The sequence below is a fragment of the Trematomus bernacchii genome, unplaced genomic scaffold (genome assembly GCF_902827165.1).
Source record: "Trematomus bernacchii unplaced genomic scaffold, fTreBer1.1, whole genome shotgun sequence".
NCBI lineage: Eukaryota > Metazoa > Chordata > Actinopteri > Perciformes > Nototheniidae > Trematomus > Trematomus bernacchii.
The window spans coordinates 224,721-239,570 of NW_022987589.1; the positions used below are offsets into that span (position 1 = coordinate 224,721).

General features: G+C 42.9%; 1 protein-coding gene across 1 annotated transcript; it reads right to left on the bottom strand.

The window, feature by feature from the left end:
* Window positions 1–1,264: 1,264 nt before the first annotated feature.
* Window positions 1,265–13,514, bottom strand: clec14a (C-type lectin domain containing 14A). The gene is made up of 4 exons (XM_034129014.1): window positions 13,323–13,514; window positions 3,929–4,162; window positions 3,068–3,891; window positions 1,265–2,181 (listed from the first exon to the last, which is right to left on the bottom strand). The coding sequence occupies exons 1-4, from the start codon at window positions 13,512–13,514 to the stop codon at window positions 1,965–1,967; spliced, it is 1,467 nt and encodes a 488-aa protein (XP_033984905.1). The 3' UTR covers window positions 1,265–1,964.
* Between the last annotated feature and the right edge of the window lie 1,336 nt (window positions 13,515–14,850).

Sequence of the window (14,850 nt, forward strand, 5' to 3'; positions counted from 1 at the left end):
TTCTGCAGGTTCCCTCCTGTATCAACACAGTGTTGGCCTCAGGTCAGCCATCAATCCCCCTCCTCATGCTGAAGTGTCTTTGAGTAAAACACTGAACTCAGACTGCAGGTCAGGTTTGATAATAAACCTGAAAAACTACAGGCAGCAGCACTCTGTGGTGTCTCTGTTCACAGTGCTGAGCAGATGATGCCCCCTGCTGGATGAATGATGATGTTGCAGTGACAGAAATGTGCTGTCTCCCCTACACCTGAAATATTTAATGGATGTGTACACTTAAACAAATTACAAATAATTCTCAGACTTATCACAGGTATTGATCTCTTGGATCATTTGATTAATACATAATTTTTCATATCTTACAGCAGTTCAAGTGGAGGTGAGACTGGGAACAGAGGTGACAAAGCTCTACACTATCCAGAGTCCACCAGAGGACTACAGTACCCAGAATCCACCAGAGCACTACACTATCCAGAATCTACTAGAGCACTACACTATCCAGAATCCACTAGAGCAGTGGTTCTCAACCTTTTTACACCAAGTACCACCTGAGAAAATAGTTGGTACAGTACCCAGAGTCCACCAGAGGACTACACTATCCAGAGTCCACCAGAGCACTACACTATCCAGAGTCCACCAGAGGACTACAGTACCCAGAGTCCACCAGAGGACTACACTATCCAGAGTCCACCAGAGCACTACAGTACCCAGAACCTACCAGAGCACTACACTATCCAGAGTCCACCAGAGGACTACAGTACCCAGAGTCCACCAGAGGACTACAGTACCCAGAGTCCACCAGAGGACTACACTATCCAGAGTCCACCAGAGGACTACAGTACCCAGAGTCCACCAGAGGACTACAGTACCCAGAATCCACCAGAGGACTACAGTACCCATAATCCACCAGAGCACTACAGTACCCAGAAACCACCAGAGCACTACAGTACCCAGAATCCACCAGAGGACTACAGTACCCAGAATCCACCAGAGCACTACAGTACCCAGAATCCACCAGAGCACTACAGTATCCACAAGAGAACTTATAGATTTGAAAGTTGTCATAGTTTTTGTAAATAACATGTTAATAAAGTGTGCAGCAGCAGCAGCAGCTGTGAAATGTAAGTTATTTAGTTTTAGCTGGAGTAATCTGACCTGGGGGTTGGGGTCCCCCTCCTGTCAAAAACACACTGAATGTTAATGGAGGGGGGGTCCACACACTTTCACAGGATGTCAGCTCCTGATCTCAGAATAACATTCCTGAAACTTTGTTTACGTGAAACAGCAAAAATCTTTATTGATCAAAAAGTTCAAACACAATATCTAATTTTTATAACTTCCGATTCAAACACATACGGACCCAGAAATATAATGCAGTTTAACATCAGAATTGTATTTATCTTAATGTCCCTGAATTTAAACTGGATTACAGTTTGTGTCATCAAAAATACATTTACACTGGATATTCATCAAAGATGATTACAAATATTTCAGGTTGAGTCTTTGAACAATAATGAATAAACTTTAATTTCTAACAAATTCAGTGGTTTCTACAATGTTATTTCTCAGGAGTTTATAAATTAAATCCTAGTTTGGGCAGTCAATCAGGTTATAGTCGTCCACCTGACTTCCTGTTACCTGGATCACTGCGACAGAAAACAAACTATTAAATATATAGAGAGGTTTTTTTTCTGAATTTGTGAGTTTTTTTCTTGTTTTTGACTTTGATTTTCAGAATTGCCTTTATTTATTCATTATATAACCTCGGAGAAAAATAAGCATTTGTCTCATGTATATGTATTTTTTTGTGTGAGTTTGTAATCTCAGTGAATATTGAAGTTTTTTATCATAAATTGATATAATTATTTCTTGTAAATGTACAAATTAGCATTATTTCTGTGAAATTCCACCCCCTGTCCCACACTCGTGATGTCACTGGCAGTCAGGACCAATCACAGCTCTGATCCTCACGATGCTTCCTTCTCATTGGCCGGCTCATAGCCCTCTTTGTTCTTCATGGCTCGTTTCCTCCTCATGCAGAGCGCCACCGTCACCGCGACAACCACCACAAGCACAACCAGCGCCGCCATGGCAACCAGCAGTGGCAACAGGAAGCCAAGAGTCGGAGCACATACCGGCGAATCCTCAGCGTGGCGCTCGCCAGCGTCATCGATACAGAAACACCTGCAGGGGGCGTCAGAGAGGTAAATACGTATTAATACAATCTGACAATGAAAACATGAGAAACACCTGCAGGGGGCGACAGAGAGGTAAATACGTATTAATACAGTCTGACAATGAAAACATGAGACACAGCTGCAGGGGGCGACAGAGAGGTAAATACGTATTAATACAGTCTGACACAAACATGAGAAACACCTGCAGGTGTTATATGGTTGGGGGTTTTATTGAATTTCTTTCTTAAAATTCTGATATTTTTCCAAAATTCAGATTTTTCTCTGAATATGGACCTTTGTCTTCCGTCAGTGAGAGTTCTTCTAAACATGAACTTTAGTGTGCAGGCTCATATGTTCTGGTTCTTCTCGTAGCTCCTCGTAGCAGAGCATCTTCACCACAAGACTCTTATCTCTTAAGTGCTAGGACTGTTTTAGGTACTAAAGCTTTTATGTGCGCTGCTCCTCTAGCTTGGAACACTATGCAAAAAACATTGAAACTGAGCATTTTGATTCCCTTGCATCATTTTAAAGCTCGGCTGGATGAAATGTTATTGGATACCTGTCACTGTCAATAGGTTGCTAATGTATACCCCTGTAATTATGTTGTGATGTCCTTTTTGTTTTCTGTTGTTTTTATGTGTAACTAATGTACCGCAGGTCTCCCTTGAAAAAGAGATCGTTGATCTCAATGGGATTTTTTAACCTGGTTAAATAAAGGCTACAAACAAACAAACAATCTCCAATAAATCTCACTGTTAATAATGCTAAATTCAGATTTGTTTTTGTTTGAATTCTCAAAATCTTTTCTGGAAACCGACCTTCGTTTGCTGCACAGAGTGACTGGCGTTAGCGTAGCATTAGAGTAGCGTTAGCTTTAGTGGGTGACCTCTGACCTGTAGGACCCTGGTGTGTTGAGGCAGGAGGTTCTGCAGGGCCCGGCCCCACCGCTGCACTCGTCGATGTCCTCACAGTCTCCGGACCCGGTTCTGATGAAGCCCGGCTCACAGGGCTGGCAGGCGGTGCTCTGGTTGGCCACGGATCCATCCGTCAGGCGCCAGGCAGGGGGGCGGCCCGAGCAGACCAGGTCCAGCTGCAGACCAGACCAGCACTCCGCCAGAACCCGGGTGCTGTTGTCTTCGCGGAGGGAGCGGGTCCCCAGGATCGGAGGCCATGGACAAGGGTCCGGTTCTGTTCCAGAGTCAGACTTCAGGTCCGGTTCTGTTCCAGAGTCAGGCTTCAGGTCCGGTTCTGTTCCAGAGTCAGGCTTCAGGTCCGGTTCTGTTCCAGAGTCAGACTTCAGATCCGGTTCTGTTCCAGAGTCAGACTTCAGATCCGGTTCTGTTCCAGAGTCAGGCTTCAGGTCCGGTTCTGTTCCAGAGTCAGGCTTCAGGTCCGGTTCTGTTCCAGAGTCAGGCTTCAGGTCCGGTTCTGTTCCAGAGTCAGGCTTCGGGTCTGGTTCTGGTCCAAACTTAGGCTTCAGGTCCGGTTCTGGGTCTTGTGTCGCAGATGTAGGTTGTGGTGTCCCCCGGCCTTTACAGATGTAGGGGTTTTTGTTCCTGCAGCTGACGGGAATCAGGCCCCAGCTGGTCCCGCTGGTCCCGGTCTGGTTCAGCTTGATGGCGGCGCAGCGTAAGGTGGTGCAGGTCTCCTGGGGCTCCTGGGCCCAGCGGACCACCTGCGGGGCCCGGCTGCCCCCCCCCGGTCCAGCTGAACCCCCTCAAAGGCAGACCTGGATCCACACAGGCATCCTTCACCTTCCGCAGCCCGACCCAGAACACGGACCCGTTTGACCCTGAGACCAGGTCCAGCACCGCAGAGACCTCCTGGTCCGAGGACAGGGAGGCAAGTTCCCCGGGGGGGCAGGCGTCCTCTGCCACCGAGAAGATGACGGGGGAGGGATGCAGTGAGAACAGGGGTGGGGAGGCCCAGACCATGGCGCCCAGAACCCAACAAAACCAGAACCACATCATCTTCATCTGATCCTGATCCTGAGGAGAGACATCAGGGTCTGATTAAAACTTTATCCATCAAAACAAACACAAAAAAATATATTTTAAATATTAACGGTTGGTATAAAAACATGTGAAATTGTCATCATATTTTATTAATATTCATTTTTTATTATTATTTATTACATGTTGAAACAGCAGCCTTTACTGGAGCAGACAAAGTGAACAGTTACTACATCTTTATAAAGTTATTATACTGATATTATATCTACAGGTATATACATTTACTATCAGCTGACCAGTGTTAGAGAGGGTTATTACATGATGGCACTTCACTCATTACACCTGAACCTCAGCAGGTGAGGACTCTTTAAAGTAGAGACACTACATATGATATACACCTGAACATCAGCAGGAGAGGACTCTTTAAAGTAGAGACACTACATACTGATATACACCTGAACCTCAGCAGGAGAGGACTCTTTAAAGTAGAGACACGACATACTGATATACACCTGAACCTCAGCAGGAGAGGACTCTTTAAAATAGAGACACTACATACTGATATACACCTGAACCTCAGCAGGAGAGGACTCTTTAAAATAGAGACACTACATACTGATATACACCTGAACCTCAGCAGGAGAGGACTCTTTAAAGTAGAGACACTACATACTGATATACACCTGAACCTCAGCAGGAGAGGACTCTTTAAAGTAGAGACACTATATGATATACACCTGAACCTCAGCATGAGAGGACTCTTTAAAGTAGAGACACTATATACTGATATACGACAAAACATCAGCAGGATAGGACTCTTTAAAGTAGAGACACTATATACTGATATACACCTGAACATCAGCATGAGAGGACTCTTTAAAGTAGAGATACTACACACTGATATACACTTGAACATCAGCAGGAGAGGGACTCTTTAAAGTAGAGACACTATAAACTGATATACACCTGAACATCAGCAGGAGAGGACTCTTTAAAGTAAAGACACTACATGCTGATATACACCTGAACATCAGCAGGAGAGGACTCTTTAAAGTAGAGACACTACATACTGATATATACCTGAACATCAGCAGGAGAAGGACTCTTTAAAGTAGAGACACTATATACTGATATACGACAGAACATCAGCAGGAGAGGACTCTTTAAAGTAGAGACACTACATACTGATATACACCTCAACTTCAGCAGGAGAGGACTCTTTAAAGTAGAGACACTACATACTGATATACACCTGAACATCAGCAGGAGAGGACTCTTTAAAGTAGAGACACTACATGCTGATATACACTTGAACATCAGCAGGAGAGGGACTCTTTAAAGTAGAGACACTATAAACTGATATACACCTGAACATCAGCAGGAGAGGACTCTTTAAAGTAGAGACACTACACACTGATATACACTTGAACATCAGCAGGAGAGGGACTCTTTAAAGTAGAGACACTATAAACTGATATACACCTGAACATCAGCAGGAGAGGACTCTTTAAAGTAGAGACACTATATATTGATATACACCTGAACATCAGCAGGAGAGGACTCTTTAACGTAGAGACACTACATACTGATATACACGTGAACATCAGCAGGAGAGGACTCTTTAAAGTAGAGACACTACATACTGATATACACCTGAACATCAGCATGAGAGGACTCTTTAAAGTAGAGACACTATATACTGATATACACCTGAACATCAGCAGGAGAGGACTCTTTAAAGTAGAGACACTACATACCGATATACACGTGAACATCAGCAGGAGAGGACTCTTTAAAGTAGAGACACTACATACTGATATACACCTGAACATCATCATGAGAGGACTCTTTAAAGAAGATACACTACATACTGATATACACCTAAACATCAGCATGAGAGGACTCTTTAAAGTAGAGACACTACATACTGATATACACCTGAACATCAGCAGGACAGGACTCTTTAAAGTAGAGACACTACGTACTGATATACACCTGAACATCAGCAGGACAGGACTCTTTAAAGTAGAGACACTACGTACTGATATACACCTGGACATCAGCAGGACAGGACTCTTTAAAGTAGAGACACTACGTACTGATATACACCTGAACATCAGCAGGAGAGGACTCTTTAAAGTAGAGACACTACATACTGACATACACCTTAACATCAGCATGAGAGGACTCTTTAAAGTAGAGACACTACATACTGATATACACCTGAACATCAGCAGGAGAGGGACTCTCTAAAGTAGAGACACTACATACTGATATACACCTTAACATCAGCATGAGAGGACTCTTTAAAGTAGAGACACTACATACTGATATACACCTGAACATCAGCATGAGAGAACTCTTTAAAGTCCTTATTTCTCGTTTTACCCTCTCTCTGAACATGAAGTCCAGATCTTCTGATAAACAGACATTACTGTTTTCTCTAGAGAGGAACCAAAAAAATAATTTATCAGTAAAATATTTGTATACAATCGTCCATTTTAAAAACTACAAATATTAAAATAATCAAGAAACAGGTTTATTCTGAGATTTGTTTAAAATAGTCCCCGCTGAGGGACAAATAAAGGATTTGTGACAAACAGAGTTATAACTTCTGTTTATGAATAAATACCGGATTTATTCCAGAATATTCATCGGTATTATAAACAACTTATCTCAGTTATATGTTGGTATAAGTACTCAGATACTCGAGGAAAAGTACAAATACTTTTTCTGCCCAACATCTCAGAACAACTTACTGTAGTATTATCAGCCAAAAGTACACAAATAAAAGTACTTTGCAGAATGGATCTTAGTAATTGTCTTAATAACTTAACTTAATAATATTATGAGTATTATATTTACTGTTGTAGTTTTTCACGGCGTAGACAATATAAATAGTGAGGAGTACTACAGTACACCATGTCATGTGTCATTATGTGATGTATGACATCTAAAGTACACGTGAAGTGTATGTGAAGAAGTACTTGAGTAAATGTGATTTAAGGTATATTTATGAAAGTATTTCATATGAATTGAACACAGACTGACCAGTAGAGACAGGAAGAGGAGGAAGAGGAGGAAGAGGAGCAGCTTCCTGTCTGCAGAATCTGTATCTCTATAATTATATTTATCTTTAAAACACTTTAAACGTACCGTATGAGGTTCCTCTCTTCTGGTTCCTCTCCTGTGGTTCCTGGTTCTCTTTTAGTATAGAGAAGTTTCTCACACTCCTTCTTCTTCTGCAGCTTTCCTCACCTCCCCTCCTCCTCCTCCACACCCTCCTCTTCCTCCTCCCTCTTCTTTTTCAGTTTCTCCTCCACAGTAGCGCCCCCCCCCCAAACAGGAAGTGTGTTCAGTCTTGATACAGATTCTGCTTCCTTCAGAGACTAAATCTCAGTCTGATCTCCACAGAGTTTATTCAGAAATACTGCGCTGTGATTGGCTGAGAGCTGGAGGGACAGGTAGTTAGGTCACCCGTTTAACATAAACACAGAAGATTAATGTAAAGTTGGAGACGTGAAAACATTTAATGTTTTAATTAATTCACTTTGTTTTGGTGTGATAGGAAGAGGGTGCTGAATGAAGCTGCTACACACACACGCACATGCACGCACACACACACACACACACACACACACACACACACACACACACACTGGGGAGGATAATTGTTGTCACGGAGTCACAGATGCTTCCTGGAGGAAGTGGATAAAGAATGGCAGGAAGTAGAAGGTCGTAAAGGGCGGAGCTATGACTAATGGAGCTGTTGTCAGGGTAACGCTGCAGTGACCTGACTGTGTGTGTGTGTGTGTGTGTGTGTGTGTGTGTGTGTGTGTGTGTGTGTGTGTGTGTGGGTTATGGAAGCTGTAATCTCTGTGCGACCTGCAGGCCTGGCCCTGTGACGCTCTCTGTTGTGCGACGGCCTCATAACACCTGGAAGACATGGGTTAGGTTTATAAAATACCTCATGGACTTCCCCACTCAGTCCATCAAGACCCGAGCAATACACAGCAAAGAAGCATTACCAAAACTAAACAAAGTGTTTTTATTTATTTATTAAAATTATAACTACAATCCGAAAAAACAGGCCTCTAGGAGAAAACGCCACTGGCCTGTCTAGGCTTCTCTGTACCCCGTTACCCTCTACAAGGCCATAGACTCCATAGACCAGGAGAGGGAAACATCCCCCCTTAGGGTTTAGGGTAAAAAGCATGATTGACTGTATTGCCAGACCTAATGTCAATAATCTGCTTTGTAAACATGACACAATGTTACGGTGGCCCGGAAGTGCAAGACGCCACAGCATTTCAGAAAACACAACAGCATTTCAGAAAACACCGCAACATTTCAGAAAACACAACAGCATTTCAGAAAACACCGCAACATTTCAGAAAACACAACAGCATTTCAGAAAACACCGCAACATTTCAGAAAACACCACAGCATTTCACAAAACGCCGCAGCATTTCAGAAAACGCCACAGCATTTCACAAAACGCCGCAGCATTTCAGAAAACACAACAGCATTTCACAAAACACAACAGCATTTCACAAAACACTACAGCATTTCACATTGGACGGAAAGGGTATTCCTTTAGGGAGAACACTTCTTGTTTGTGATTGGACAGAGCCAGCCAGAGAAGCACTGCTGTGATTGGTTGTTTTTGCTGCCAGTCAAGAAATGACGCTTCGTGATCGGTCAGCACCCGACAGGCAACATGTCCCAACACATCAACCGTTAGCTGTTAGCACTCAGAGCTCACAGCTCCTCATATCTGTTCAGAAACTGGACAAAAGTTAAACAAGTACAAACCACAGACTGTCTGTGTCATGGCGAATACAGTCGCTGCTTTATTTATGTCTGTATGACGCTGTTGTGAGTGTGGACGGAGCAGCTACAGGTTAGTTTAGCCTGATCGATCCGCCCCCTCTCCAGCACGTCTTGTTTGAATGACAGGAGTAAACACTGACAGCTGCGGTGAAACTCGACAACAAAATGAACATATTGACCGTGATTTAATTGTAATACACGTTTCAAAGTGATGCCGAAGTAACTACATACTGATACCGGTTAGTAACAACCGGTTAGTTTAGCCTGATGGATCCGATTCCATTCAGAAAACACGCATTTTAAAAGCTTTTCGCCTGCCGTCTTGTCTGCAGACTTGTCAAAGCATTAATTCATGGTTTTTACTAACCGGTATCAGTATGTTGTTACTTCGGCATCACTTTGAAACGTGTATTACAATTAAATCACGGTCAATATGTTCATTTTGTTGTAGTTGGTATCTCCCATAGGATTTACATGGAGATACGCCCCGCCCCCTCTCCAGCGCGTCTTGTTTGAATGACAGGAGCAAACACAGCTGACAGTCGCCGTGAAAGTCGAGCGATTAGAGCAATGCGAATATTGGTAGTCTACCACAGTATTTACATGGAGATAAGCCCCTTAAAAACCATGAATTAATAAAGCATTAATTCATGTTTTTTTCGCATCGCTCTAATCGCTCGAGTTTCACCGCAGCTGTCAGTGTTTACGCCTGTCATTCAAACAAGACGTGCTGGAGAGGGGGCGGATTGATCAGGCTAAACTAACCTGTAGCTGCTCCGTCCACACTCACAACAGCGTCATACAGACATAAATAAAGCAGCGACTGTATTCGCCATGACATAGACAGTCTGTGGTTTGTACTTGTTTAACTTTTGTCCAGTTTCTGAACAGATATGAGGAGCTGTGAGCTCTGAGTGTGTGCTAACAGCTAACGGTTGATGTGTTGGGACATGTTGCCTGTCGGGTGCTGACCGATCACGAAGCGTCATTTCTTGACTGGCAGCAAAAACAACCAATCACAGCAGTGCTTCTCTGGCTGGCTCTGTCCAATCACAAACAAGAAGTGTTCTCCCTAAAGGAATACCCTTTCCGTCCAATGTGAAATGCTGTGGCGTTTTCTGAAATGCTGTGGCGTTTTCTGAAATGCTGTGGCGTTTTCTGAAATGCTGCGGTGTTTTCTGAAATGCTGTAGCGTTTTGTGAAATGCTGTTGTGTTTTGTGAAATGCTGTTGTGTTTTCTGAAATGCTGTTGTGTTTTCTGAAATGCTGTTGTGTTTTGTGAAATGCTGTTGTGTTTTGTGAAATGCTGTTGTGTTTTCTGAAATGCTGCAGCGTTTTGTGAAATGCTGCAGCGTTTTCTGAAATGCTGTTGTGTTTTGTGAAATGCTGCGGCGTTTTCTGAAATGCTCTGGTGTTTTCTGAAATGCTGTAGTGTTTTCTGAAATGCTGTGGTGTCTTGCACTTCCGGGCCACCGTACAATGTGGCTATATCCATATCATTCATGTCAGTGAATGTACTACTTTGAATTTACCCTCTGTATGTGTTAACCTGTTAAGCCCGAGAGACCCCGGTACCGCGGTAGGGGAGAAGGGCGTAAGTTGAGCCAGTGGGTAAGTTGAACCACCCCCTGTAACCAGGCAACGCCTTATAGTTGTAATCACGTGACCAGAAATTATGCAAGCTTCTCCCATTTATCATTGCCTGTGAAAGAGAGATGCTCATTGTGGTCTGGTAAGTAAACATTTTTACAAAAAAAGTTTTTTGCTTGTCAAAGTACATTTTCTAGATGTCAGCTATATCGGCTGTCATGTAAAAAAAAATGTATCCAGGTTTAAACAAATATATTGTATATGTTGATGTGTTGGCAGCGTATTAAACCATGTGAGTCATTAAGCTAAAGATGACTCTGAATTTTAATGCTTGGCTATTTTTTCTAAAATGGTGGCTGTTAGCAGAGTAAGCATAACTTCATTGCTGTTTAGCATCCAAATAAGCGGAGGAGTAACAAAACATCAGAGACAGTGGCATTTCATTCAACGGGCACTCCCATTGGAGGCGTGGCTTTATTTATACCCATCATTGACCTTTAACCTGTTACGCTATTGGCTTCCAGTCATGCACAACAAATAACACAAATTGGTAACATATTTACCTGAATGTTAACACCCCCACTTGATAACACATTTGTGGTCTTTTAACAAATAAAAACATTATAAGGTTCTCTACCTTACAGAAATTGTTACTCGCCAAACATAAACTTTGCAAACTTAATCAACTTAAACTTTGGTGCAGGTTTTGTCATAACATCTGCCACCATCTGGTCTGTTGAACAATAAATCAGATTTGTTTTTCCCCCCTTCCACAGTTGACCTCAGAAAATGATACTTAATGTCAATATGTTTACATCTCTGTCTGTTAACAGGATTCTTTGCCAACGCTATTGTGCCCTGGTTGTCTTCGTAAATCGTAGGTAGTGTATATTCACATTTGTCAATGCCCTCTAGTAGTTGTATTAAGTACATACACTCCTGCATAGTAGCTGCTAAAGCCATATACTCGGCTTCACAAGTTGATAAAGCAACAGTTGGCTGCTTTTTGGTTTTCCAGGAAACCAGTGGCCCGCTCTCATTAAGGCTAACACAATAACCTGACATACTACGTCTGTCGGTTAGATCAGCAGCCCAATCTGCATCGCTGTATGCTTGTAAGCCCAGTTTTTCACTCTTACATTTCCGGTAACACAGTTCCCTGTCGATTGTACCTTTCAAATATCTCAGTACATGTTTTACAGTAATCCATTGCTCTTCTGTCGGCTCAGAAAAATACTGGGACAGTTTACTGACAACAAAACTCAAATCAGGCCTCGTGCACACAACTAGGTAGATCAGGCTACCTACTGCTTCTCTGTACATTCTAACATCCTTCATCGGTACAGCATCATCCAAGTAGTTCAGTTTTTGCTCACAAGGTGTCGCTCTCGGTTTACAATCCTGCATGTTAAACCTTTCAAGTATTTTGTTTACATATTTCTTCTGTGACATCTTTACACATGAATCAGTTTGATCAAAATCAATGCCAAGGAAATGTTTTAGTTTCCCCAAGTCTTTCATCCTGAATTTAGCTGTGAGCATCTCTTTAACAACTTTCAATGCATTGTTATCACTAGCTGCAATGATTATATCATCAACCCATATTATCATTATCACTTTCCAGTTTTCAGTTTCTTTTGTGTAAACACAATGGTCAGCAGGGTTCTGTAGGAACTCATTTTCACTCAGATACTCATGTAGCATTTTGTTCCAATTTCTGCCTGACTGTTTAAGCCCATATAGTGACTTTTCTAGCTTGTACACCAACTTTTCACCTTTACTAGATTTGACCTCAAAACCCTCTGGCTGGTCCATGTATATCTCACAGTCTATTGGTGCATGTAGGTAAGCAGTTTTAACATCCATTTGGTGTAAAATCAGATTTTCCTGTGCTGCTTTTTGCATTAACACTCTGATACTGGTGAGGTTAGCGGTAGGTGAAAATGTCTCATCATAGTTTTCACCCCTCTTCTGACTGTATCCCTTGGGTACATATCGTGCCTTGTATCTTTCGGATCCATCAACATTGGTTTTGATATCGTACACCCATTTACCCCCCACTGCTTTCTCATCTTGAGGTAAGTTGGTCAGGATAAATGTGTCATTCTCTTTTAGTGATTGCATTTCCTCATCCATTGCAATAACCCATTGTTTTGACTCAGATGAAGTTACAGCCTCCCTAAATGTTAAAGGGATATTGCACATTAATCTGTAACAATAGTCAATATTTGTCAGTAGCTGATCCTCACTTTCCTTACCACATACACTGTCACATAAGTAAGCTGGCTTCTTCCTCACTCTTGAAGGATAACGCCTAAGCTCACTCTTGTCGTCTTCTGTCTCTGTTACCACAGGTATAGATACTGGACTAACGTTAGTATCACGCTTGATTTTGCCAGATTTGTTCTGTACCTCAAAGTCATCATCAGAGACGGTTTCTGTTTGTGTTTCTCTTTCTGAATTGGTCTTGGTCACAAACTTCACAAGTCTAGATTTTTGCACTTTTCCACTGTGAGGGAAATAGACCATGTAGGCTGGACTATTTTTGTCATATCCAACAAAAATTCCTTCTTCACACCTTGAGTCCAGTTTCTTTTTGTCTTGCTTATAGGCATAGCACACTGACCCAAATTTGTGCATTCTGGACAGGTTAGGCCTGCTTCCGCCTGCACCACAGCTTACGTTGGCACGTTCCGGCCTTGTGTCCACTCAGGCCGCATCTATAACAAACAATGTCCGCACACTTGGTTCCTTTATCCCATGCTCTTGGTACAGAGGGTTGTCTCGCTCTCAACTGCTCCCGCGCCCTCATGACGTTGTCCTCTGGTGGCGGTGTGCGCATTCGCTCAGTATCCTCATAGCTGCGGAGCTTAGTCTTAAATTCAGCAAAACTTATTATCCGGTCAATTTGCGTGATGTGTATGGCGAATGGTTTAAATGATTCTGGCAGTCCCTTCAAAACCATTGCTACAAGAAGCCCATCACTTAATTTCTCCTCCGCGTTTCTCAAAGCGGTGATGGCGGTCTCTGCACGTATTATATACTCCGTCACACTTTCACTGCTTGACTTTAGGAGTGATGTCAGTTCAGTATATAGGCTGATAATACGTGGTTTACCTGTGCCAGCATAATAGTCTCTTACAATCCTCAATGCCTGCCGACCATTATCCGCTGCCTCCCTCATTACAAGGGACAAACTTTTGTCATCAAGAAATTGGATAAGTTCTGCATAAGCCTCTTCATTTTTCCTTTCATTGTCCGCAGTAGTGTTACCAATCCCGCTTCAATCACATTAGTATGCATAAAAAAGTGACAGGTCACACCTTCTAAGTCCCGCCCCCTAGTTATGCTAATGAGCCCCCTTTGATATGCTAATGAGCCCCTTTGTTCGAGGTGTTATCGCGTATAGGTGTTACATCCTCCCGGTAGCCCCCACCCCTCTCAGCCCCCACCCCTCTTAGCCCCCACCCCTTCTCAGCCCACCCCCCTCCCCCTCACATACAGGTGTTACATCCGCCCTGTAGCCCCCACCCCTCTCAGCCCCCACCCCTCTCAACCCACCCCCTCCTCTCCCCTTACAGTAGGCGTCACATCCTCCCTGTCGCCCCCCACCCTTGAAGATAGTGAGGGGGTGGAGTCAGTCATAAAAAAAGAAATCTATGCAAAACTAGATAAAAGCCAGTCATTTGAGCTTTGAAACAAATTGATATGATTCGATATTAAACCAACTAATTATAGTAGATTAATTAACTATTCAAACGTGTACAGTAATTTACAATAACACGGGAATAATAAACGGGTCAGCAACAGCGGGTCTCTCCCGTCAGATTAGACTTTACTAGATTAGACTTTACTAGCGTTTATACCCATATTGATCAGATCTAGCTAGTTCTAGCTAATGATATGACTACCTGCTTATTAAAAGACACCTAAACAATAAGCGTCACTATGCAACGGGGTGAGGCCACAAAGTATAGTACAGCATTATGCATTTTGTTTACATGCCCACCGGAACCCCGAGGCATTACCAACAGATCAACGCGCAATCAACCCATCAGGACATCTCTTGCTACACATTATGTGTAGACATTATAATTGACTATTCTTGTCTGTCACATACTCTTTTGTCTGTCACACACTATTCTTGTATGTCACATAAGTGGCGCAACTGATGCGGTATTGCGTTAAAGGGGGCCAGTCAAGAAACGGGTGCAGTATCTGTGCCGGGTTCAGACCCTCCGTCTGAGGCTCTTCATGAAAAATGGAGTCTGGGTGTGTGAGACTGTCTCCCCTCCCACCCC